General features: G+C 36.0%; 1 protein-coding gene across 1 annotated transcript in view; it reads right to left on the reverse strand.

The window, feature by feature from the left end:
* IQCH (IQ motif containing H) overlaps positions 1-27,125 on the reverse strand; it is a 278,771-nt gene that overhangs the window by 244,994 nt on the left and 6,652 nt on the right. Inside the window, exons 2-3 of the mRNA XM_044660111.1 lie at positions 24,912-25,006; positions 790-910 (exon numbers count right to left, since the gene is read on the reverse strand). Coding sequence (XP_044516046.1) covers positions 790-910; positions 24,912-25,006 — 216 coding nt within the window. The remainder of the gene's footprint in view (positions 1-789; positions 911-24,911; positions 25,007-27,125) is intronic.

A 27,125-nucleotide genomic window follows, 5' to 3' on the forward strand; every position in this document is an offset into this window, starting at 1 on the left:
CTTGAGTATAAGAAGCTAGATACTTATTTGAGATTGAGAGAATCTGCCTGGAACTATGTTCTTAAAGGGCCTTGTGTTGGCAGTCTCAGCCCACTAATGACTTTGTGATCTTAACTTCATCACTTCCCCTACTGGCTCAGTTTCCTTTTCTCTCCAATAAAGGACTTTTACCAAACGACCCTTGAGGTCCTGAAATGTAGTTCTGAAATTTTTGTCATTTCATGTTTCAAATTCTGAAAATAAAGGGTAATCTCCATAGAAAATATAAAAAAGAGAGAGAGATCAAATTAGATAAGGTATGCAAATTGTTTTACAAACCTCAATGCGGTATGTTAATGTCAACTAGCATTATTACTATTATGTCACTTTCTTTTTAAAAACTTCTTATTCATTGCTATTAAACTGGAAGAGTTAGGGCCAGATTGATTGCTCTGCTAACTAATAACATGAAATTTTTCTTGGTTTCTAGTCATATCGTTATTCAATTGTCCAACTCTTTGTGATCTCATTTGGCATTTTCTGAGTCGGATAGGATTAAGTGATCTTCCCAGAGTCACATAGCCAGTAAGGGTCTGAGACAAGATTTGAACTTATGACTATGAGACTTCTTGACTACAGGCCTGCCACTGTATCCACTATATCACCTAGCTGCCTCTTCTGAGACATAACATGAGTCAATAGAAATACATGGCCACAGAAAGAATGGGGTTATCTCTAACACGAGGATTCCACTAAATGACAAATAAGAGTTCATATATAATCTAGTTAGAAAATAATCAAATTTCTAACCTTTGCACTTGGTTGAATGAATGGACCAGTTCTTCCCTGTATTTTACTTGGCCATGTTTTAATTATAGGTTCTTGTGGAAACAGAAATGGCTTCAGAGGAATATCACCAACTGGGCGCCACCTATTCAGAAAGAAACACAATTTTGAAAATATCAACAGCAATTTTAAATTTTGGTCTATTTTAAAAATAATTTTACATGTCATCTTAAACTTCTTAGTGAAGATAACATTTTTTTACTAGAAAAACTCTAAAAATGGTTAAGTCAGGGCTACCTTTGGCAAGGCCATTCCATTCTAAAACTCTAGAAGGCGTCTTAAATATCAGACCTTTCAAATCTAATGAAGGCAGTTAGTGTGAAGAAGAGAGATCTATCACATAGCTAAGTTTATGTGACAAACAGCTGACAGAATTACTAGACTGTAAAACATTCCTACTATAAAAAATGTGATCATTTGTTTAATAAAACAGAATCACTGAATAGTCCAGGTTAAATATACTCAAAATGCTGGTCTTTACTTAATTAAATTGTTCATAATCATGTCAACTTTCTGGTTTGGCTAAACTTTATTTTCCTTTCTGACTCAAAAGGTTGTATTTTCTTACATCTCAAGCCCTCTGCAGGAGGTGAATCTTTACCTTTGATCCTTCATTTCTACCTGATACATTTATGAAGGTTTATTTCATATCCTCAGTGCATTCATACTTTTTCATATATGTAGAGGGACAGATAGATATTCAGGATCTTCAGATTCAGATTATGACTGACATTTACTAGCTCTGTGATAGACAAGCCACTTATCCTCAATTTCTTCATCCATAGCATGAGAAGAAGAATAATTATAATGGGTACTTAGCTAAGAAGTTATGAGGAAATCTTGTAAACCTTATAGCAACAAATTTATGGGAACTATTATGGGTTAATAGGTGACACTGACTTAAAAGTTCTTCAAAAACTCATTGGGCAGTTTTAAATTTTACCAGCTTTTAAAACTTAGTCTATATAGACAGGACAAAACACAACAATGCTATGATATTAATAAAACAGTGAATTTTCTTGTAAAAGATAAATTCTACAAGTCCCACTTTAGCAGGCTACCTTTTCATCTATCATAGTCATTAAAAAAAACACAACCTTACCTTCTGGCTTAGAATTAATATTAAGTATTGGTTCCAAGGCAGAAGGGAGGTAGAAGCTAGGCAACTAGGGTTAAATGACTTGCCCAGGGTCACACTGCTAGGAAGTATCTGAGGTCAAATTGAACCCAGGACCTCCCACCTGGCTCTCTATCCACTGAGCTATCAACCTGCCCCCATAGTCATTCTTTATAAGTATAAATAAGAAATAAGAAATCCATTGAATACGAATGTGATGTGGTTATCCAAAATTTGCTTTCAAAAGTCATTTACACATTGTTTCTATTTATACAGGTATCCTGAGTTATCAAAAATTTTAAATGAACGAGACTTAGAAGCCTATATGGTAGATTATTATATCTTGAATTGAATCTTGGTTAGTTTGAACAGGATATTATGCTAAAATCAAAACGTTCCCTGTGACTCCAAAATATGCAAGTCTCTCTTGAAATAAAGTGAGGGTACCATGTAAATGGAAATAGTACTAGATTGGGATCAGTAGAGCAAGGTAAAAGTCCTAGCTTTGTGTCCAGGTCTGATGTATATGACTTCTTATGTACTGTCTCACCCATTAGAAGACATTAGATTGTGAGTTCTTTGAGATTTGGGACTGTCTTGCTTTGTATCCCCAGTGCTTAGTAAAGTGCTTTGCTCATAGTGAGTACTTAATAAATACTTCATTCCATCTCACTTAATTTCTCTGACCATTAATTTCCTTACCTGTAAAATAAGAATAATCTTTGTGCAATACTGTCTGTATCTGGAATGTCATGAAAATTTAAAAAAAAAAAGTTTTAACTGTATAACTCTATGAAGCAAGGGCTTGAAATAGTTCAGACTTCTATACTCGTTCCCTCAACCAGTGAATGCTACTTAGAAACATTTCCTTAGTTGACCCTGAAGGTCCAGCTTGGCACTGCTTTTTGACTAACAAAGTGAAAAGGAGATAGGGACTAGAGCCTCTGATTTCCTTGGCATCAGCAGAAACTCTCAGAGGAGTAAATTCCCTTTACAAAAGCAAAGCAGCACATTCTCTGCAATTTATAATCTTAGAAAGTTTTAAGAGCACTGAGAAATTAAGTGACTTGTTCAGGGTCAAAGGTAGGACTTGAACTATAGGCTTCTGGGCTTCGAGGTCTGCTCTTTATCTATGACACCACCCTAAAAACAGTTACCTTATCAATTTAAAGGAAAATCCAACTCGGAATATGTAGACCATGTCCAATTCTTCAAAAGATCTCTCCTTTGACAATTATCTACATGACTAGAATTGAAAAATATATCTAAAGGACAAAAATACTTTGAGTATCTAACAATCTTTATTATCTCATGAAAATAGCCTTGATAATAAAGGGTGAGGTACAGCTACCCATGAAGACAATTATTTAAGTCATTTGCTGCAACGATGACTATTTTAGTGGCAGCTCCAAGGGACTGGAAGATGGATCCTGAAATTAGCACCTGTAGAGTAGAAGCTTTCAGACCACATAACTTTCTCCACAGAATATCTGATCTCTAGTGGAAATGTTGCTGTTTAACAATAATGGTTATTTCTTCTATTCATTTTTCTCTTTTATTACTTTGGGTCCCCTCTAGTTTTTCCCTCTTTCTCCCCTTTCTGATGTTCTTCACCACCTTTTCCTATTACTTATAATTTACCAGTCTCTTCAATTTGCCCTTTCCTTATTCTGGCTAATCCTTCACTATTTCTCATTCAGTTCAATTCAAAATAATGGGTGGGGGCGCAGCTGGGTGGCTCAGTGGATTGAGAGCCAGGCCCAGAGATGGGAGGTCCTGGGTTCAAATATGGCCTCAGACACTTCCCAGCTGTGTGACCCTGGGCAAGCCACTTGACCCCCATTGCCTACCCTTACCACTCTTCTGCCTTGGAACCAATACCCAGTATTGATTCCAAGACGGAAGGTAAGGGTTTAAAAAAAACCAAAAACCAAGGAGGACTTGTTGATTACATATCTTACACATCCTTTACATCTTTTAAATACCACAGGGGGGAAAAAGTAGAAATCAGAGCCTCTGATCTCAAAGAGTTCATAATTCAATTGAGGAAAGATAATGTATATAAGCAGGCATTTGAAAATTATTGAATCAGATTGAGTACAACTAGAGAAGAGAGACAAATAACAAGCAGCATAGTCCAAACTATATACATAAATTCTGAAAGCCTACAAAGTATAGGAGTACATAGTATGAAGCAAGGAGGAATATATTAATGAATATGAAAAAAATAACATTTCAAATTGTTGTAAGAAAAGTTTGTTCAGTAGAGTTTCCACAGATCCCACTTCTTCTGAGAGTCTGAGTATGCCTATATTCTTGTTGGTCCCTTGCTGAGAGGTCATAGTCAAATAAATTCTATTTAGTTGTCAGTAACTAGTACTATTCTGTCTCCAATGTGGTTGATTTACTGGGACTCAGAAATATATATTTCTGTTAGAAGATCTGCCCCCATTGTGTTGGTTTTATTAAAGTAAATAATAAATGGCTTCAGTCCATTTCTTTTTTTTTTTTCTTTTCCCTTGTATCTTCTTTAGGGGTGTTGAGGAAAAGTAGGCAATTTTTTCCCCATCCAGTTGATAATGAGAAAGAAACACAGCTCTCCCCTCTCCAAGATGGTAGGTGCCTCTGAGGGGAAAAAAAAGGCACAATACAAAAGGAGAAAATGAAAAAGGAGGGAAAAAGGTCTAAGAGCAATCTGTCACTTTCTTTCAGAGGTTGACAGAAGGGTGGCTTTTCTGACAAGCATCTGCCCTTCTGAGTCCTACCTAACTGTCTGGGGGAAACTTCTAGTTTACTGAAAATCAATTAGGAGTTAGATCGATGTCTTTTTTTTTTTTAACTTTTACCTTCCATCTTAGGATCAATACTGTGTATCGGCTCCAAGGCAGAAGAGGAGCAAGAGCTTAGGCAATGGGCATTAAGTGACTTGCCCACAACTGGAACTGTCTGAAGTCTTTGTCCTCTTAATAAGACACTAATAGACATTTAGAGATATCCATATTTTATAAGGTAAAAGGTATTCTCTTGAATCCATATTCAAGAGGGGAATAGATGTGCGCATCAAATTGATTGGGCAGATGTCAGAAGAGTCTCTTCGTGAACACCTTATGTCCTTGTTTATATTTTACATCATGTTTTAATTTCTATATGTTTATGACTTTAGAGGGGCCAATAAAAAACAAGTTGGAAAGAAAGGGTCAAGAGTAAGAAATAAGAGAAATCAAGGTTTTTTAGATTATTAGAAGCCTCATATATCACTATCACAAGGAAAGAGTAAAAAGGTGCTGATCATAGTAAGATCCTAATAATAATATTATAAGAATAAAATTAAACCATTTCAAGCTTCAAAAAATTGAAATTAATTATGTTCTAATAGGTAAGGTATGACTAGCTGCCCATGTGGGATCATTTCTAAACCAACTGTCTTTGAACAGTGCAATTTATTAGAGCAAAAATAAAAACAAATACAAAATCAGAAGAATATAAATGTGCAAATGATATTCTATGACTGAGATTGATTGAAAAAATTCTAATTTGACTTATTTGAACAAACTGCTGATTCTGAAACATGGGATATGGATAAAAGAACAGATATCAACAATCTGTCACTATTTCCAGTGGAAGTCTAACCAGTATAAATCAATTAACACAGAAAGGAATTTTTTTCTTTTTTGTCATTTTATTTAGCACAATAGTATTACATTATATTCAGACACAATAATTTGTTCTGCCATTCCCCAATGGGTGGACACTCCCTTAGTTTCTAGTTTTCTGCCACTATAAAAGGTGCTGCTATACATTTTTTTTGGTACATGTGGGTCCTTTTCTCTTTTCACAGAAAGGAAACCTAAAGAAACTACCTCGACCAACTAATACTTTCATTCTTTGTCAAATAAAAATATATAGGAGTCAAGAGTAACACCAGTTTCAGAGTATAAACCCATTTGTAAAAATTTAGGGAGGATGATGGAAGGCTGTGAGCAGTATCAGCATATCAAGAAGCAATAAAAAGGAGGGGCAGCTGGGTAGCTCAGTGGATTGAGAGCCAGGCCTGGAGACAGGAGGTCCTAGGTTCAAATCTGATTTCAGACACTTCCCAGCTGTGTGACTCTGGGCAAGTCACTTGACCCCCATTGCCTAGCCCTTACCACTCTTCTGCCTTGGAGCCAATACAGAGTATTGACTCTAAGATGGAAGGTAAGGGTTTAAAAAAAAAAAAGAAGCAATAGAAAGGAAAGTAATTTTACATTCAGCTTGTTAAGAGGACTAATAAATAATAGTTATTATTTGCAAAGTGCCTTGAGATCTGCAAAACATTTAACATATATTATTATCTCATTATTATATATTCTCAACAATCCCATGGGTACCATTGGAATCTCTGATTTACAGATAAGATAACTGAGACTGAGAGAGAGAGTGACTACTCAGGGTCACACAGCTTTTATTTGTCTGGGACAGGATTCAAACTCAGGCCTTCCTCTCTAGGTCCAGTATTCTATCGACTATGTGATATCATTGCTTATTAAGCCAGATCATCCTGACGATATATAAGGATGATCCTTGAAGGTAAACAAAAAATGTGAAAAATACAAAACTCCATGAAGATTCTTATTAGAATTTTTTACTATGACACAAATGATATGAAAGCACCAAATCAAGACTGTAAAACCAGATACTTCTTGAGGTAAATTCAAGATGGTAGAGTGACAAGTCATAACTGCCCAACCTTGCCCAAAGTTAAGAGGACCAATAAATAATAGCTATTATTTGCAAAGTGCCTTGAGAGCTGCAAAACATTGAACATATATTATCTCATTATTATATATTCTCGAAAATCTCATGGGTACCATTGGAATCTCTGATTTACAGATAAGAAATGACCTCAGAAAATACCAAACAGAATTCTGAGTGGAAAGGCCAAGAAAAAGTCATAGTAAGCTATTTTTCCAGTGCAGGGAAGTTTAAGAAGACTGAGAGGTCTGGGGACACTAGAGTAGAGGCTGTCTGCAAGTGTAATATGGAAGAAGTAGAACACACTGAAAAAACACTAATTGTGGACTGTAGGGCAGCAGCAGTGCCCAGGGATGGTAAGGAGAGTAAACACTTGGTCAGAAAGGGATACTAGGAGACTCCTAATCTGAGACCTAGATCAGGTGCCATTTGGCAGTCTGTCATCAATTACCTATTTCTGGGTTGAAGTTTCAGGGCAGAGAGAAGTGATTACAGTTACAAAGGAGCAGAGGCCTTACCTAAGTAAGAACTAGAGTGCATATCAGGAGGGCAGTGACCAGATCTTTCCCCAAATCATGCCAAACAGGAAGCATCAAAAATTTATAAGCCCCCCAGATTAAGCTGTGGAAGCAGAAGACTATAAAAGACAAGAATTTCTCAGGCCTGTCATCTCCTCATCCAGAGGTGAGTAGAGCCCAATTCTAATATAAAGTTCAAAATCGAGAAGTAAGCTGGAAAATAGAGCAAACAACAACAAAAAAGAACCCGGCCTTAAAAAACTACTGCAGTGACTGGGAAGCTCAAGAAACAAGCTCAGATAATTGCCGGGAGCCACTCAGAGAAATAGGGTCTTTAACAGGGTCTTTTAATGGGGTCCCATTAAGATCAATACAGCCAGCAAAGCCCTAAACTATTTCTGGGGGCCTGAAAAATCAAGCCATAGGATGGATGGCTTATCCAAAATCTGACCCCTCTCTGTGACTCCCTTCTGATCAACACCTTTTATTATTATTATTATTTATTTGTTTGTTTTTTAAAACCCTTAACTTCTGTGTATTGGCTCCTAGGTGGAAGAGTGGTAAGGGTAGGCAATGGGGGTCAAGTGACTTGCCCAGGGTCACACAGCTGGGAAGTGTCTGAGGCCGGATTTGAACCTAGGACCTCCCATCTCTAGACCTGACTCTCAACCCACTGAGCTACCCAGCTGCCCAACACCTTTTATTATTGAAAGCATTATAATCTAGATTTTTAGGATAGCCTCAAGTACTATAGAAAGCCCCTAAGTACTCCAGCATTTATTGAGTTAACAGCCCTTTCATTCAGCAGAAAATAGCAAAAGCTGCATGTATCTTTTTCTCTCTGCTTCAGATGATCCAAGGACACTGCATAGCAGGTCCAAGCAAATTCCATTCTCACTTTAGTACCTTCTCTCACTGAGCTGTACCCCACAATCTTAAAGGCTCATTCTTTAACATACCTTTTGAAGTACGGGAAGCTTTTACTAAAATAAAACTTAGATAAAGTAAGACTCATTGTTTAACCTTGAACACTTTCTTGTCCAGATATAATCTACTTGAGAAAAAATTTGTGTGCTATATACCAACTGTGATGTAATTCTTATAATCTTGAGTGTTTCTATACAGCTTTTGATTTCAAATGTACTTTGTAGAAAAAACCGTTCTTGGAAAAATGTATAAAATAAAACACAAGCTTGGAGCTGTTGGAACAGTCATGAGCTAACATGTTAGACTGATGGTTCCCAGTTTCTGTGTCATTCTTTCTTACCAAAACTGTACACCTTTCCAGACCACTGGAGTTGCTAGCAAGGTTCCAGCAGATAATTACCTGAAAACATCTTCAAACAAAGCCTCAGGAAAAAATGGAGGTATGAGTCCAATAAGAATTCCTAAAAGAACTAAAGAAAGTGATTTTTTAAAATATCAAAACTAAATCTTTTAAAATCAAATAAGAATGATAGAGGGGAAATTAGGAAAACAAATTAGAATTAAGCAAGAAATTTATGAAAAAATAATGAACAATTTAGTAAAACAGGCACAAAAAATACTGAAGAAAATTACTTCTTAAAAATCAGAATTGGCCAAATGGTAAAAGAGGAACAAAACCTCTTAAAGAAATAACTCCTTAACAATTAGGATTGGTTAAGTGGAAACTAATGTTTGCATGAGAAGTCAAAAAACAATAAAACAAAGCCAAAAAACTTTTTTAAAAAAGAAGAAAATGTGAAATATCTCATAAGAAAAACAATTGACTTAGAATAAGGTGAAGAAAAATAATTTAAGTTTTATTGGACTATTTGAAAATCAGAAAGATCTTAGACAATATATATTTCAAGAAATCATAGAGGAAAACTGCTCAGATATTTTAGAACCAGAGAACAATGTGGAAGCTGAAATAATTCACTTGCCATTTCCTAAAAGAAATACCATAATGAAAGCTCTCAGGAATATTGTAGCCCAAATCCAGAGCTACCAGTTCAAGAAAAAAAAAAAAAAGAAAGCTAGAAAGAAATAATTCAAATACCATGGAGCAATAGTCACAATCAGTAGAATGAACTATAAATCAGAATCCAGCAATATGTTATTTTAAAGAAACATACTTGAAACAAAAAAAGACATTTAGAGATAAAATAAGAGATCAAAACAGTAGTAAGCTTTAGCTGAAGTAAAAAAAAAAAAAGTAGGATTAGCAATCATACTCTCAGACAAAGTAGAACAAAAATTGATCTAATTTAAAAAATAAACAGAGAAATTATATTTTGCTAAAAGATACCAAGATTTGCTATCAATATTTGCTATCAATACTGAAGAGATATAAACAAAATGGCATAGCAAGGAAACGTTAAATGATTTATTTACAGGAGGAAAAAGATATAGTAAAACTATACTTGTGGAGGATTTCAACTTACTCTCTGAGATGAAGATAAATTTAACCATAATAAAATGAAAAAAGAAGTTAAGGATATAAATAAAATTTTAAAGAACTTAGACATGATAATCCTCTGGAGAATACTGAATGGGAATAGAAAGATGCATATCTATTTCTCAGATGTGCATGGTAACTTCACAAAAACTGACCATGCATAAAACCATCACAGACAAATGCAGGAAAGAAGAAATATTAAATGCAACCTGTCCAAACTATATTGCAATAAAATTATATTCAATAAAGGGCCTTTGAAGTATAGATTAAAAATTAATTGCAAATAATCTAATCCTAAAGAATGAGTCAAAGAATAAATCATAGAAATAATCAATAATTTCATTAAAGATAATGACAATAATGAGAAAACATACCAAAATTTATAGGATGCAGACCTAGCCATACTTAGAGGAAAATGTGTATCTCCAAACATTTATATCAGCAAGAGACAGATCAGGCCAACAAATCGGGCATGCAACTAAAAACACTAAAAAAAAAGTTTAAAATCCCCAATTAAACACCAAAACAGAAATAAAAAAAATCAAAGTAGATTAATAACTTTTTAAAAATTTAATTGAATTAACAATTAAAAGTAGGAATTGGTTTCATAAAAAATAAAATAGATTAACTTTAGATAATTTGATTTAAAAAGAAAAAGAAAATTTCCAGTATCAAAAATTAAAAGAGTGAATATAAAACCAATGAAGATAAAAATCAAAGCAAGAGAGATTATATTCAACTCTATGCCAGTAAAACAGACAATCTAAATGGATGAATATTTACAAAAATATAAATTGCTCAGATTAATAGAAGAAGAAATAGGATACTCAAATAACTATCTTAGAAAACTAAATTGAGCAAGCCATAAATGATCTATCTATGAAAAACAACCTAGGATCAAATGGATATATAAATGAATTCTATCAACCATTTAAAAAAACAAATAATTCAAATGCTATATAAACTGTAATAGGAATGATACTACACAAACTGTAATAGAAATAATACTATATAAACTACTTGAAAAATTATTGAGATATTTAGGTTTATCAAACACTAGGCTACTGTGTTCGTGTGTGTGTGTGTGTGTGTGTGTGTGTGTGTGTGTGTGTAAATAGAAACATCATCCTATTTATTAATTACTCTAATTCTCATCCAGTACCAAATTGGGATCCAGTACCAAACTGAGGAAACAAAGTTTCAAGCTCTCAAGCATATGGATTTATTAAGCAATGCATGTCACTTGCATAACAAATCAGAATCAGTCCTCTTCAGCTAGTCACTTGAAAACCAGGGGAGACAGATTTTTATGATTTTTATAAATTTTTTTAAAAAGCCATCAGTATATAAACAGGATGCAATATTAGGTAATATGTAACTGGAGGAAAGAGTAGAGACTTTTCAAGCTAGGAGAAGTAGCTTAAGCAAGTACAATCAGAAAAAGAGGTGCCCTACCCCGAAGTATCTGTTCGGTCAAAGGAACAAGGAAACAATAACTGATAGAATAGTATTGGGCTGCTTTCAGATAAGATATATGGGTTGTTTGAGATGTTTAATTGTTAGAAAATTCCTTGCAACAATTTTCAGATCTGATTGGGTTTCTGGTCAGCATAACCTAGGTCAGTGATGGTGAACCTTTGAGAGACCAAGTTCTGTGCCCCCACATAGGGGAGGGAGAAAGCACCCCCATTGGGCTGTGGGTGATGTGAGGAATGTCCTCAAAGCAGGTGGGGAAGGGGGTAACTCTGCCTGATTCAAGTAAAGAACTTTGGCTGGCAATGTTATGTGTACCCCCAGAGTGGGCTTTGCCTGCCCTCTTTGGTACATGTGCCATAGGTTCACCATCATGGACCTAGGTCCTTAGTTAAGCATTAAATAAATTTGGATTCTTAAGTAACAGATAGAGATGCTCCAGCTTGTGCTAGATTCAAACAATGCAATAAAGTTTTCTCACAATTCCCATAATGGAATAAAGTTTTTTCACAAGACAGAAATTGGACCAGACCTATAATTGAATAGAAAGAGAACTGAACCAAATCCAGAATAAAGTACAAGATAGATTCAGTATGTGGGCAGCTGGGTAGCTCAGTGGAGTGAGAGTTAGGCCTAGAGACAGGAGGTCCTAGGTTCAAACCCAGCCTCAGCCACTTCCCAGCTGTGTGACCCTGGGCAAGTCACTTGACTCCCATTGCCCACCCTTACCAATCTTCTACCTATGAGACAATATACCGAAGTACAAGGGTTTAAAAAAAAATGTAAAAAAAAAAAAAAAAAAAAAAAAAAGATTCAGTATGGTTGACCCAATTCTCACAATTGGCAGGTCAAGACAATATAATAAAAATTACTATATTATTTAACTTAATTATTCAGTGACATACCAGTCAAACTACCAAAAAATTGTTTTATAAAGCTAGAAAAAATAATAATAACAAAATTCATCTGGAGGAACAAATGTCAAGAATATCAAGGGAATCAATAGAAAAAAAGTGGGAAAATGGGCCTAACAATACTAAATCTCAAACTATACTACAAAAAGGTAGTATAAACAAGATAAGTTCAAAATGAGTACATGATTTGGACATTAAAGGTGGTATCATAAGCAAATTAGGAGAACATGAAAAAAATTATTTGTCAGATCTATGGATGGGAAAAGAGTTCATGATCAATCAAGACAGAGAGGATCATGGGAAGTAAAGTGGACAATTTTGGTTATATTAAATTAAAGAAGTTTTGCAAACAAGATCAATGAAGCCAAAATTAGAAATTGGGAAATGGGGAAAAAATATTTGAATTAAATTTCTCTGATAAAGATCTCATTTCTCAAATATATAGGGATTTGAGCCATCATATCACATATGGTACATGTATAAGAATTATATTTCTTGCCTTCTCAGTTAGTAGGGGAAAGGTAAGAGGGAAAAGATAATTTTCATTTAAAAGGAAAATTTTTTAAAATTTTATCGGCTGTAACATCATAGTCAGTATGCTGTAGAAGAAAATGGAAAAGGCACTAACTAGAGAAAATAAAGATGAAAAGCATAGCTAGTCTTATCCAAGTAGACCCAGAGAAAATCTATGCTGGAGACACAACTTTAAGGGTGTTAAGAGATTGATTATCAAGACATTTTAAAGATAAGATACCAAGTACTAGGGGAAAGTCATTATTACTGTCAAAAAATAGTAAATCAATATCAATAACATATTGATATCAATATTGATAATATCAGTATCAATAACTCTTTTCTTATGCTTACTTTCCCATCTTAACAATATCATTCTAACAAATCTACAAAAATATCAAGGGCCTCCTTGAGAAACAAATAGGAAAAGAATAGGCTAGCTTTTATAAACAATATTCTTGACAGCTGGTATCTTTATAGTCCCACAATTGACTGAAATGTGAAGAAATATATGGTCCCACTGGGTTTATAGTTTATTGACTATAAAAGGGATATGATTCCATAGAATAAAATGTCACCTAAAAAACTCTCCTCCAATAAAGTACCTTTTGTAAATATTTTCAGACTATACTAGATTCCTTGAAATATGTAATGATAGAGATAACTTAATTGTATGACCTTCTGATTGCTGATATTGAGTGAGACATAAAATAAGGTATTTACTAAAGGTGGTCCATTACAGTCCAGATGGAAAAGGGAATCCCTATAGATGATGAGATCCTTCACAAGATGCTATTTAATGTTAATTGCATCAAATCTGAGAATACTGTAGAAAATATTAACAGATTCCCTAATCACCTAAAATATAGCTAATCATCTAAACAAGAAAAAAGTTACTAAAACAGCCTATAGGACATTCATTAGTGCATACATCTTGAATAGACACTGTAAATGGACAACGAATTGGAATCAGGAGAAGAAAGGAGAGTGTGTTGGTTGGTTTGCATTTGGAAAATTGAGTGGAAATTTTAATGATCCCAAAGCCTTCTTTCTGATATCAAGAGACTTCCAGGGTTGCTATATGGTTATAAGCTATATGGTTGCTAAAGAATTAGTTATAGGTCATCTAAAGAACAATAGAGCAGTATAGGGCAGACATGAGTTGACTTCAGGGAGAAAATCAATAAGCATTTATTAAGCATCTACTATGAACCAGTACTTACCTAAGAACCAGGGATATAAGAAAGGTTAAAAAAAATCCCTGCCCTCAAGGAGGAGACAACATGAAAATAACTATGTACAACAAGATAAATACTGGGTAAAGTAGAAAGAATCTCAGAGGGAAGACATAGAGATTAAGGAAGAGGGCAGCTAGCTTACTCAATGAATAGAACACCAGGCCTGGAATCAGGAGGACCTGGATTCATAGTTGGCCTTGGACACTTCCTAGCTGTGTGACCCTGGGCAAGTCACTTGATCCCAATTGCCTAGCTCTTACTGCTCTTTGGTCTTGGAACCAATACTTAATATTGATTCTAAGACAGAATGTAAGGGTTTAAAAAAAATTAAAGAGAACTAGGAAAAGGCCTCTATCAGAAGATGGGTTTTTAGCTGAGACTTGAAGGAAAAGTCAAGAGGTAGAGATAAGATACAGATTGTATGAAGTGTCAAAATCCACTTTTTTTAAACAATATTGTCTCCTTAATAGTGGTCACTATCAAAAATCAATTTTACCTTATGTCCAAGCCATCCTTCTAGAGCAGTGGTTCCCAAACATTTTTGACCTACCGCCCCTTCCAGAAAAAAATATTACTTAGTGCCCCTGGAAATTAATTTTTTTTTAAATTTTAATAGTAATTAATAGGAAAGATAAATGCACCTGTGGCCATCACCACCTTCCTAGATCACTGCAGCACCCACCAGGGGGCAGTAGCGCCCACTTTGGGAATCACTGTTCTAGAGTATCTTCTATATAGCAGACAAAAAGGATTATGTTTAATGGAAAGGTTAATGGGTTTTCTATCAGGGAGCCTAAGTCTGAATCTCAGCCCTGCTATCACATGAAAATCACTTACCCCATAAGCCTCAGTTATTTCATTTGTAAAATGGGAATAATAATACTTAGACTATATCTGTCATAGGATTGTTATAAAAAATGACTTGTAAACCTTAAAGTATTATGGACACATACTGATAATTTCATAATAAATATTTGCTGAATGAAAATGCACATGATCAATTCTTAGTTGTTATGTATTTTATTTTCCCAATTACATGTAAAATTAATTTCCAACAAATGTTTTCCAAAATCATAAGATCCAAATTTTATCCTTCTGTCCTTTCCCTTCCCACTTCCTGATATGGAAAGCAACTTAATCTGGGTTATACATGTATGATCACACAAAACATATCTCCATATTGGTCACTGTTGTGAGAGAATACTCAGATAAAACCAAAATCCAAAAATAAAAACACAAATAAAGTAAAGTGAAATGCTTTGATCTGCATCTGACTCCAACACTTCTTTCTCTGGAAATGGATATCATTCTTTGTCATAAGTCCTTCAGAATTGTCCTGGATCACCAAATTGCTGAGAGTAGTCAAGTCTTTTACAGTTGACGATCAATTCTTCTTAATGATGACAACCTTAGCAGATCTAGTGTAATTTAGAATTTGCTGAATCTTTTTTTTTCTTTATACAATTTGTAAATAAGCATAATAACCATCAACGAAAACTAACATGTACACATACAAAAGACAAAACCTTACATTATTACATTAAATTCTTCTTCCTCCTCCTCTTCCTCCTCCTTTTTCTCCTCTTTTTCTTTTTCCCCCTCCTATTCTTCTTCTTCTTCTTGTCCTTTTCCTCCTCCTTTGTTTACAAATATCCATAGTTATAGACCAGTCTGTGTATCTGTAATTTGTCCTAGTTCTCCTGAGTCTGAATTTGGTTGTCATTCCATTTCCATCAATTTATTGTGCTGAGCCCTAACCACACAAATTACTTTGCTGTGGACATCTTGGTTCTCTTCCCATAATTAATTCTTATTAATTACTATCTCCCTCTACCTTCTTGTATAACCCCAATGTCAAATTCCATTATGCCTGAATATAATGCTGACCTCTACTGTAAATTCCTCTTTGCCCTGTTGCTTGGTAAAATGTACAGTATACCTAATGGTAAACTACTTGCAGAAGAGTAACATGGTCAGACATTTATGAGGTTGTATTTCCCAGTAAAATTTCACAGTGTGCCATTCTTCTTTTATAAGATACTATCAGCAATTTGAAGTTGATCTTGAGCCATCAATTCCCATGGCAGTCCGTTAGAATACAGACTGAATTTGCCTGAAAAGGCAAATGAACAACTAGAGTACGTTTTCTTCACTGTAACAAGGGCAAATAGATCTGACACACGGAGCTCCCATAATTGGGTTTAAAGGCATCTTCTACACCCACTATATAGCAGAAACCTCTTCTTTCCCTCTCACTGCTTCTTGCTTCGTTTTTTCTTTTCCTCAAATGCCAGCACAGCAGGGAAGAAAGATGTCAATTTCTGTGCCATCCTGAAAAGTGCTGGTACAGATGTTATTCACCCTTCTAAAGTCAATAAGCAAGCAATGCTTGTTAATAGTACCATAAGCTAATACCGTGAGCAGCTAAATAAAGTCTGTGAAAGTCAATACCAATCGAAAAATAAAAACACTTGTTTAACAAATGAGAAAATATTCTCAAATCCATTTTTAAAAAATGGAAACTGACAGAGATAATATGAGCATATTCCTACTTGACAGATCGGTTTTGAAATCCAACATAAAATGATTTTAAGAATTTGAAAGAAAATTTGCTGCATATATTTAAAAATATTTATTATTATCATCATTATCAAACTGATAAATAAACTTAAGTTATGACACATAACTAAATAGTCATGCAACCTTAGACAAGTCACCTAATTTCTCTGAGTTTTAGTTCTTTCATTTATAAAATGAAAAGGTTGGCCTAGGTTAAAACTCTAAGATTGATTTCAGCAGTAAAATTCTATGATTCTATGAAAGTCTACCAGAGAAATCTGTTGGAATCCCCCCAAAAAGTGATCTAGCTTCCTCTTAAATATGCAGTCAAAGAAGGAACTGAGCTCACAAGCCTTCTATAAAGGCTTGGCTAAGGTACTCTTCACATTCCATCTGCTAAAAAGATGTAGAGCTGCCTTTGGGGAATTCTGCTCTCCATTATCTCTTACAGGTTGGGACTCCAAACAGGTAGCTAGCCCAGGAACAAGGTACATCATGAGTCCACGCTCCTACACTAGCTCACGAGCCACCACCAACAGACTGACTCTCACTAGTAAAAGGACATAAGCAACTCAAAGCAAAGGCATTTACAATCAAGTGTAATATGAATAGCAAAAACAAAACATTCCCCCAATCACTTAGGGCATCCTTTCCCAGAAATAAGATAATGTATTAGTGGAAAGTGTGGACACATACATAGAGTACACACATTTGCAGAGAGGCATACACATATGGAAAGGTAGAGTGGTGACACATGTAGCCAAAGCAACACACACACACACTTCTTAAAGTGCAAGGTCCTAAAGTCTTTTGTCTTCTCATAGTGTCCTCATGCTACTTCATCTGGGTGCAACTCTGTTGGGAAGGACATTGGACTTCCTAGGCCTGCTCTTCCCTAAAGCTTGACTCCTCCTTGCCAAATATAACTCTCAACTCATCTTGCTAACTTTCAGTTCATAGCTTGATTATATTCCACTGGATGTTTCCATGGTGGGAAAGAAGGAATTGTTAAAGAAATCCCCCTCCTGAGATCTTTTCCACAAAATGACTAATATGGAAAAATGTTTTACATGGTTGCACATGTAAAATCTATATCAGATTGCTTACTGTTTCAGAAAATGGAGAAAGGTGGGAAGGAGGAAGAGAATTTGGAACTCAACATTTCTTAAAAAAATGAATGTTAAAAATTATTTTACACGTAATTGGGTAAAAATTATATATTATTTTAAATTTTTTTAAAAGGTATCCCCTTCCTTCCCCCACTGACCACTTCTAGATGCTCTCCTAAGAGATAGCTATCTCCACAGACTCCTTAGAGTACTGTTTTTTTTAAAGATCACCAAGAGTGTAACTAATCCTTTAGTCAGCTAATGTCTAATCCCTCTATAAATCCATCAAGAAGAATGTTAACCCTCCTAAAGGAGAAGTATTTCCTTACACTTTCTTTAAAACTTCAATGTCTTATATGCTTCTTTGGGGTTTCTTTTTACATGCTATTTCATCAAATGGGCTAGAACAGTGATGGGGAACCTTTTAGAGACCAAGTGCCTAAACTGCAACCCTCATGATGCATGTGAGCTCCCCTCCCCCCACTGCCTTATCTCAGACAGGGAGGAAAGAATAACTCTCATTGGGCTGCTGGGCAGAGGGGTGGGTGAAGTGAGAAATGTCCTCAAGTGGGTGGAGATGGGGAGGGAAGCAGCCTCCTCCAGTACATATACCATGGGTTTGCCAACATGGGGCTAGAAAGAGTTCAATTGATTAAGGGTTTCCTGAGCAGATCCTTTGCTATAGGGCAGGGATCGGCAATGTATGGCTTTTGAGCCATATCTGGCTCTTTTGAGGGCCAGATATGGCTCTTTCTGCAGGAGCCATAAAGTCAATTTTTTTTCAGGCGCTGTTAAGAGGAGCGTGCACTGTAAGCACTGTACAGCTCTCACAAAATTACATTTTTAAAAATGTGGCATTTATGGCTCTCAAGGCTAAAAAGGTTGCCGACCCCTGCAGTATAGGGGAATGTTGTGCAAGCAAATACACTCTACCTAGCATGAACAGAGGTCAGAAGATCCTAGATTTAAAGATGAGAGGGTCTTTAGAGAACGAATCACCGGGGATGTGTTAGAGTTAGCTCTAACAAGGGAGAGCCCATTGTTAAATTTTCAGTGGTAGCATTTATAACTCAGAAATCAGCAATCAGCTACAAACCAAAGTTTGACTTATTTGTTGATTGTCAAAACTTAAGTATTAATAATGCAGATTAAACTCAAAAGTGCCTAAGTAGATTTACATCCTTATTTTTTCTCCCTAGAAAGTCCAGTTGTTAAATATTTACCAGTACACTTCTATATTGCTCTAAAACCACTGCTTGAGTTTATCAGGAGAGCAGAAGAAGGTTCAGGAAATTACATAATCACCAGACTGGAGGACAGTTAACTTTAAGCTATTATATTTGGCATTTATATAGCACCTTAAGGCTTTGCAAAATGCTTTATCTCATTTGAGTCTCACAATACTTCTGTATATATTCTAACATCTCATTTTAAAAATCAGTAAAGCCTAGGGGCAGCTGGATAGCTCAGTGGATTGAGAGTCAGGCCTAGAGATGGAAGATCCTAGGTTCAAATCCGGCCTCAGACACTTCCTAGCTGTGTGACCCTGGGCAAGTCACTTGACCCCCATTGCCCACCCTTACCACTCTTCCACCTATGAGCCAATACACAGAAGTTAAGGGTTTAAAAAAAATTTTAAAAAAATTAAAAGAAAAATGAGTAAAGCCTAGAGAAGTGATATGATCTACCCAAGATGATACAGATCAGGAATTGGGAATCTATTACTAGATTGTGAGAAACATTTGGGTGATCTCTAGGGAAAAGAACATTTCTGAAGAACTCTAACCTAGCCATATTCCTTTATATCTCCTGTTTCGAGATCTCCTGAGCCCCAGAAGGGTAATTTTGGAAACACTGAAACCTATACTCTGCTGCCTGCTGAACTATCCTAATCTCTAATGGCTGACAGCTTTCTAATGTTGCTTTATTATGCCCTAAGGCCTTAGCTTTTTGTTTTTGTTTTTTTTTTAACTAGTACTGTTCCTAACAAGCTAGAAAGGCTGAGCCCTGACTAAATTGTGGCACATGAATGTAATATAATATTACTGCACTGTAAGAAATGATGAATATGAAGAATACACAGAATGAGAGGACATGTCAAGTGATATAAAGTGAAAAAAAAGCAAAATAATGAAAACAGTATACATAATGACTACGACAACATAAATGGAAAGAACAAAAGAAAAAACCCATTCTAAGCATGAATAGTGAATAATTATAATGACCGCGTTTGACCCCTAAGGAGAGGTATAAGAGGTATAAGAATCGATCTCCCTCTTTTGCAGAGGTGGGAGACAGGACGTGTACCAAATATTGTCAGTCTCAGTAGACTAATGGTCAGTTTTGTTTAATATAATTTTTTCTTTGTTTTTATTCTTTTGTCATAAGGTATACCTGTCTGAGTTGAGGAGGTAGAAGAGAGATATTGGGAAATGAAGATAACATAAAACAAATTAAATAAATAAGAGTTATAAAAGAAAAAGGAAAGCTTGGGCCTAGCAATAGACTATATATTTGTTGTCATAGAACAAACCTAGTTAAATTCAGGGAAGCTAAAGAATAATGAGTTTTTAGGCTCTAAAACCTCAAAAAAATCTTTTAAGACAAAGAGGGTGGGGTGGAGAAATTTCTCAAACCCATATTATCACAGTTTCTTGAAGTACTAAGCCACAAGTTTTCCCCACATGAATCTCCCTGATTGCTAAGGGCTGGATCATCTGTCCTTGCTGAACTCAGGCACAATCTCAGCACCTTGTCAACCTCCAAGCCAGGGAAGTCAGACTTATCACTTCTCAAGAGGAAAGTAGAAAGTAGTCTTCCCTCATCTCTCCTGTTTAGTAATGCCCTTCCCACCTATATCTCACATAGCATGCTTGGGCATTTAAAAAATTCACTTATTCCACAATATTGTATGTAATACACCTCTCTCTTTTGTGTCTTATCCTAGTGTGACACAGAAGTCAGAAAACCAGCCTCAAAGCCAAGAAGATTTGAGTTCAAATCCTGCTTCTGCTATATGGCTTAGTTTGTGATTCTGCTCTAAGGAGAGACTTATCAGTCTGCAAGATGACATCAGCTCTGAAACTCACATCTTGTCAATATCTCCTGCCCCTGAGGCCCCTCCCTTCCTCTGATTTAAAAGGGTGGAGGGTAGACATCAGAGAGCTTTCATTATTTCTCCCTCTGGCTGCCCTTTACCAGGTGCTTCCCGAAAACCCTTTCCAGCCTCTTCTTTTCTGTTGTCTTCCCCCATTAGATTGTGAGTTTCTTTTTTCCAGGGGTTGTCTCTTGTCTATCTCTGTAACTCCAATCTTAGCACAGTGCCTGGCACACAGAAGATGCTTAATAAATGTGTATTGACTATTGACTAGGCATCTTGCTAAGAAGGTAAGTGATGCAGAAGACACCAGCCTACATTGGGAGAGTTTCCTTACTTGAGAATTCCCTATATGGACCAGTGAAATCATAGATCTAGTGCCTTTCTCTATCCCTATTTCCTAGGGTTGGCGAACCTTTTAAAGATTGCGTGCCCAAACTGTACCCTCAAGCTGCCTATGAGCCCCCACATTACTCCGGAGAGCAGAGGGAGTGCTTGGATTGGTCTGCTGGGCAGAGGGGTGGGGCATGTGAACATTGTACACAGGGGAGGTGGAGATGGGAACAGAGCACCCCCTCCATGCTGCTGGGGCACATGTGCCACATCTTTGCCAACATGGCCCTGGTAGAGTTCCCCAAAAGACTAGGCTAATGTGTTCATTTGCTTCATGAAGAAAAGAATGAGTCTGATCTAATTTTTTATCTCCTCCTCCAAACATTTAACGCCTTCCTTTGAACATAGTGGTTGTTTAATAGATACACATTGTTTTGAAAGCTATGATCAGTGGGATTCTAGAAAGAATTTAGAGTGAAGAATGAGTTATATTTTTTTGAACAGAGCTAATAAGTGACTTCGGTTTAATTAAATGAATATTTGTTACAAGTAATTTCTACCCCCGTGGGATGGGGAATGGGAAGGATAGAAAATAGATTTAAGTAAATTATTTTAAAGACACTTTGTTTAAAAAAAGAGTTTGGGGAGCTAAAAGTATGAAACACTATATACACATTCATATAAGGGCACTTTATTGTTAGTTTTGCTTAATTGTTTTACTTTGTTTTAAGAGAGCTCTCAGAGTAACCAGAAATGTTAGTAATATTAAGACAAAGTGTATCAGTAAAAAGTCTTTTAAAAGTTGCTTGCTGAATTAAATTATATCAAAAGCAGTATCTGGTTCTTTCAACATGTACTCCAAGTTAACTTGAGGATACATCATTAAGGCAAACTCCCTGCACTCAGGGAGTTATCAGTTGGCTTGGAAAGACAGGATTATGGGACAGCAAATCTCAGAGGAGCTAGTTTCAAATCCTGGCACTCCCACTTAAGTGATTTTAGGCAAATCACTTAACCTCTTTGGACTCCAATTTCTTCCTCAGCAAAATGAGAGATTTTAAAACTAGATGATCTCTACTGTCTCAGCTCTAAAGTCTCTACTCAGCAGTAGTAGTCAGAACTGCATCCCTTCTGCTCTCTAGGACTATAAGACCTAAACCTAAAAAATCTTCAAGGTACTCCTTAATCCAGGAAGCCCGTACCAGACATCAAGCCCAGTCCCTGACCAACAGAGAATATATCCTCCAAATCAGAGAAGATGAAGAAAAAATTACTCAAGGGCAACTGAATGCCCTCCTTAGACAAGGAGGATTTTTTTCAGTATTTGAAAAATTTCTTTTTAATTTCATTACCTATTGTGCTGCAAGGTTGAAGCCTCATCCGTATAGAGTAGCTTCAGCCAAGCAGTTTATTCAAAAACTAGGATGGTATTGCTCTGTATTTGACATGAGCCAGGTGACCAAGTTCAATAAATTATTCCCATGGAGAGAAAATCAAATGTATTTTTAACAAAAATGTGGTGTTGGATGGCATTTAGTGGCCATTATAACATTACTACTTGTAACAGATACCAATGTCCCACCACCATCTGCCATGTTAAGTAAGAAAAGAGCCCAGTTCCTACCCTTTAAGAACACTATGGTCTTACCCACTACTTGGTAAGAGGCCTATGGAAGCTCTTCTCAAAAATGCCAGTCTGGGCTCCTGAGCTGCCTCTAAGTCCAGTTAAAGTTCCTGAACCATTCCAGCTACTATTTGAATGCAGGTGACCATGCCAGAGTCATCATTAATCTCAGAAACAGAAGCCACTATTTCCTAGCTCTGCTCAGAATAACAACAGCTGGCATTTATAGAGAGCCTTAAGATTTAAAAAGTGATTTATAGACAAAACTGTTTTGATACACACTATCTGTGAGGGAAATATTACAATTATTACCCCCATTTTTACGGTCACATAACTCTGTTTGGCAAAATTTGAACCTATTGGCCATGACTTCAAGTTCCATGCCCTGTCCACCATACTAGAGGGGCCAGGTCAAACATTCAGCCTGCTTCCCTCCTGAGTACATCAACAACCAGATTAAAATATCAATTTGTTAATATTTAACAAAACAAAGAAAATACAATACAATATAGATTCATGTTTGAATCCTACTCTGGATTGTTATTATCTTTCTGAACTTATTAAGTCATTTTCCCATCTAATAGTAAGCAAAGCAGGATTCAAACATAGATTTTCAAACTCCAAATCCTCTGTTCTTTCCACTACAGCACATTGTCTCTAAATGCTCAAAGTAATATCGTAGCAATACCAAGGTGTTGGTTTGCATCGTTGATACTGTTGTAGTTGAGTCATTTCGGGCATATCTTGACTCTTCATGACTCTCCTTAGTGTTTTCTTGGCAAAGAGACTGGAGTGGTTTGCCATTTCCTTCTCTAGCTCATTTTCGGAAGAGGAAACTGAGGCCAATGGCATCATAACTTTTCCAGGGTCACACAGTTAGTTAATGTCTGCAGCCAGATTTGAATTCAGGAAGATGATTCTTCTTGATTCCAGACCTAGCACTCTATCCATTGTGCTACCTAGCTTCCCCCAGCTGGTTTGCATAGACTTCAACAATTGTCAGGATTTTCCAGTATTTCTTAAGACAGAGTATCTTTTTTGTTCAGCCTAGTAAAGGTATGTACCAAGCAGTGAGACATGCCTTGCTGGCCAAGTCTATTCCTCCACCAGAGATAAGTGGTTCAGAAAATCACAGCACAATAGAGCCATCCATTAAGATTGCCTAACTGCCTTTACTCTCACATTCTACTCACTACCAACATTCTGCTTTTTAATCTGGTTTTCGAAGTAGATTTTCCTAATGGAAAGAGACTATGCTGACCAGCCAATTGAAGTAACTGGTCCTCTCAGTGATTACATTTCTCACTGTCAGTTAATGAATTGGTATTCTGGTTGATTGGTCAGCTTGCCAAAATGGTTTATGCAAATTAATTCCCCAGAGCCTGATAACCTCTGAGTGGACTCATAAAATTGAGTTTCTGAGCCTTTGAAATTGAGGGCCAGATCTTCAGTCTAAGATGGCCCTACCAACATACTGCTTTCTAGAAGGCTAAAGGTGAGAGAAAGAGAAAGCCATTTCTTCCTAAACTATCTTCCAATTTTTAACAAATGACCTGTTAGAAAATCTTATACACAAGGATATTTCAAGGGCAGCTAAGTAGTGCAGTGGATAGAACACCAGGTGTGGCATCAGGAGGACCTGGGTTAAAATCTAACCTCAGATATTTCTAAACTATGTAACCCATGGCAAGCCACTTATCCCTAATGGCCTATTGCTGTTCTTCTATCTTAGAATTGATACTGAGATAAAAAGTATGGGTTTAAAAAAGAAAAGGGAAAATAAACCCAAATAGTATTTCAGGACTTTTTTCTTGTTTTTAGTTGATTCTGAATTTAACTTTGTAACCCTGAAAAGATTGTGTTCTATAAAGTATGGCATGATTTTATTGCATCAGTGACTGAAAGGGTCATTAAAGGCCTTCTATTCCAATCCCCTAATTTTATGGATGAAGAAATTGAGATCTAAGGACTTTGCCAAACTCACCTAGATAATAAACATCAGAAAAAGGATTTGAACACAAGTCTTCTACTCTAAAGCCAATGCTCTTTCCATTGTCCCCAGATCTTAGCTGGTATTATTGTCCTCAGGAAGCAGTTTTGATTAGTTTTGCTAAAAGTTAATATTAGTCAAACTTCAAAATAGAGCAATCCCCCAAATCATTACAAATTATGCTCTGCAAATGTATCACTATTGATATTATTATAAAAAATTAGTACACATTTTTTCTAAAAATCTCTTACTGCAACTGTGGGCAAAGCTAGGGGAACTTTGCCTCTACACAATAGGTTAAATTTAATCATTTAGTTTTAAGTAAGTAACAATTATTTGTCCACTTCTCAGATGATTTGAGGCAGAAATGTCTTCTATAGTGAGAAAAGTTACCTTTTCACGATTAGTCTACATTAACTTATACTACAAAATGTCTTTTACTCACTGTTTAGTAGTCTTTTTAAGAATTGTTTCTTCTTCTTCAATAGGCGCTGTTAACACGTGTTGATTTACAGTACTTAAATAGCTCTCAACATGTAACTGTTATGAAAAAACCAAAATTTCTGTCATTATAGTGGACTTTGAGATGCTCTACACGGTTCATTTACTTTCATTAGGTTAACATTCTGGATCTTGTAATTAAGCCAGAAGACAAGACATGTAATGCATTTCACTATGTTTATTACATGCCTAAGGTAATATTAGACGACTCAAGGCCAAATTACTTTAACTATCCCCAAAAGGGTAATAACCAACTAAGAGCCAAGCTTGGTCATAGTATCTTCCCACTACACTTCAGAAATGGGATGTATAGGAAAATAACTGAATTAACTGGTTCTCTGAATTTGCTAGGCAATATAGACATGAAGAAGTGCCCTTTCCTTAGAGTGACTCCAATATAAGCTTTGTGCAAGCATCTGAGGAAATATCTGGCCCTTGGGTAAGATGTCCTTGATGGCCAATCCAATGTCTCCAGCTGTGTCCAGAGCCCTAACACTGTGAGGCAATTTAGTACAATGTATGCATTAGGCTACCAGGGCAAAAGCATAGCCCACATTTCTTACATTTAGCAAAAACTCAGGAGGCAGTGTGATCATGCAGATAAAATGGCATAGTTAAAGTATGGAGAAAGGTCAGAAGGATGGAAAAATAGGAATTCTGGCTCTGCCAGATGGATATATAGGGGCCTCCTTTGAAAGATGACTTTCATTCAGTCCCTATGGCCTTGCCTCACTAGGACAGTGTCCCTACTTCCTAAATTTCCCAGGACAGTCCTGATTTTAAGAAAAGAAAATGTATTTTTAATGGGGCTTTTCAAAAGGAACAATTTCCTTTGTTACATTATATGTTCCAATTTTTAGTTTGGATAGTCATTATACTCATAGCAGTCATGTAAAAACTGAAATCAAATTTGCCCTTAGTTCTATGAATAATGCAGAGGAAGCTTTACTGTTTTTTTGTTTTCTATTTTAAATCAGTGTAATGATTGCTTCCCACTTACTTAATTATAGTATTATTATATTATGAAAATGGATTAATTGTCTGCAGACCACTTAAACTACTGGGAATATAATAAGTATATAATAGTAATGTTGGTATTGTTTAATTTCTCTATTTTAGGAAAATCTGGTGGAAACTCATTGTACTATAATGTATGAGCTTTATTGGCCATATACCTTAGGATAATCTATTCTTGAGATGGAACGTTTTAGTGACATGGCAAGGATCTAGAACAATAGTTCCCAACATTTTTGGAGTTATTACAACATACTGTTTGAATGATTTCATGAAAATCACATGGATGTAGTGTGGCATATATAAAGCCAAGAATTGACCTAAGATTTCAGTGGTATAGAGAACTCCCAAATGAGGAAACTACTTCTCATAAAGATCAGAACCCTTTCTGAAAATTACACTATTAGGTGGGGATTCTTAAATTAGGGCTTGTGAACCTGTTTTCTTTTTTAATATTTTGATAACTGATTTTCAATGTTCACATGTATGTGTGTATAAATATACACATATATACATATGTACAAATTTTCCCAAAAACATTTAATACAATTTTATTACAGCCTCCCAAGATAAATGGTGATACCCCAGAATTTCACAAATTAAGTTTTGCCAAATTCCAAATAGGGAGTGACCCAGTGGCCAGTAGATGGAGCTGTGGTGGCATCTCTTCACATTGCTTACATTGAATGACAGATAATCTATAAGTAAGAGTCAGTGGCCTGTGGATGGCACAGAAAAGATTTCCCAGTCTGGGAGGTATATAGTAGAAACAAGGAGTGGAGTTGGTATGCAGAAAATTAAACTAAGACAGGTGAAACAGGAAAAGGAATGGATAGGAAGATATTTATTAAACAAGTGGGGCTGTATTTCACACCAAAAGTTCAAGTCATCTCACCCATCAAAGTTCTTGGCCCTTCGGATCAGTGAGAAGAACCCATGTTGTGTAAAGGTGGGAAGAACCCATGTTGTTTAAAGCCCATAATTGCCCCACCTGAACAGACCTGCATATTATGGAAGGAACTTGTTTATACTGTGGTCAGTCAGGCACTACTCGCCTATGCCTGATTAAGGGCAAATGGGGACAGAACAATACCAAGAATTCTTTTGGATTGAGGATAAGACTGGAGGGAAAATATACTCAGTC

This window comes from Gracilinanus agilis, chromosome 2 (assembly GCF_016433145.1).
Source record: "Gracilinanus agilis isolate LMUSP501 chromosome 2, AgileGrace, whole genome shotgun sequence".
Taxonomy (NCBI): domain Eukaryota; kingdom Metazoa; phylum Chordata; class Mammalia; order Didelphimorphia; family Didelphidae; genus Gracilinanus; species Gracilinanus agilis.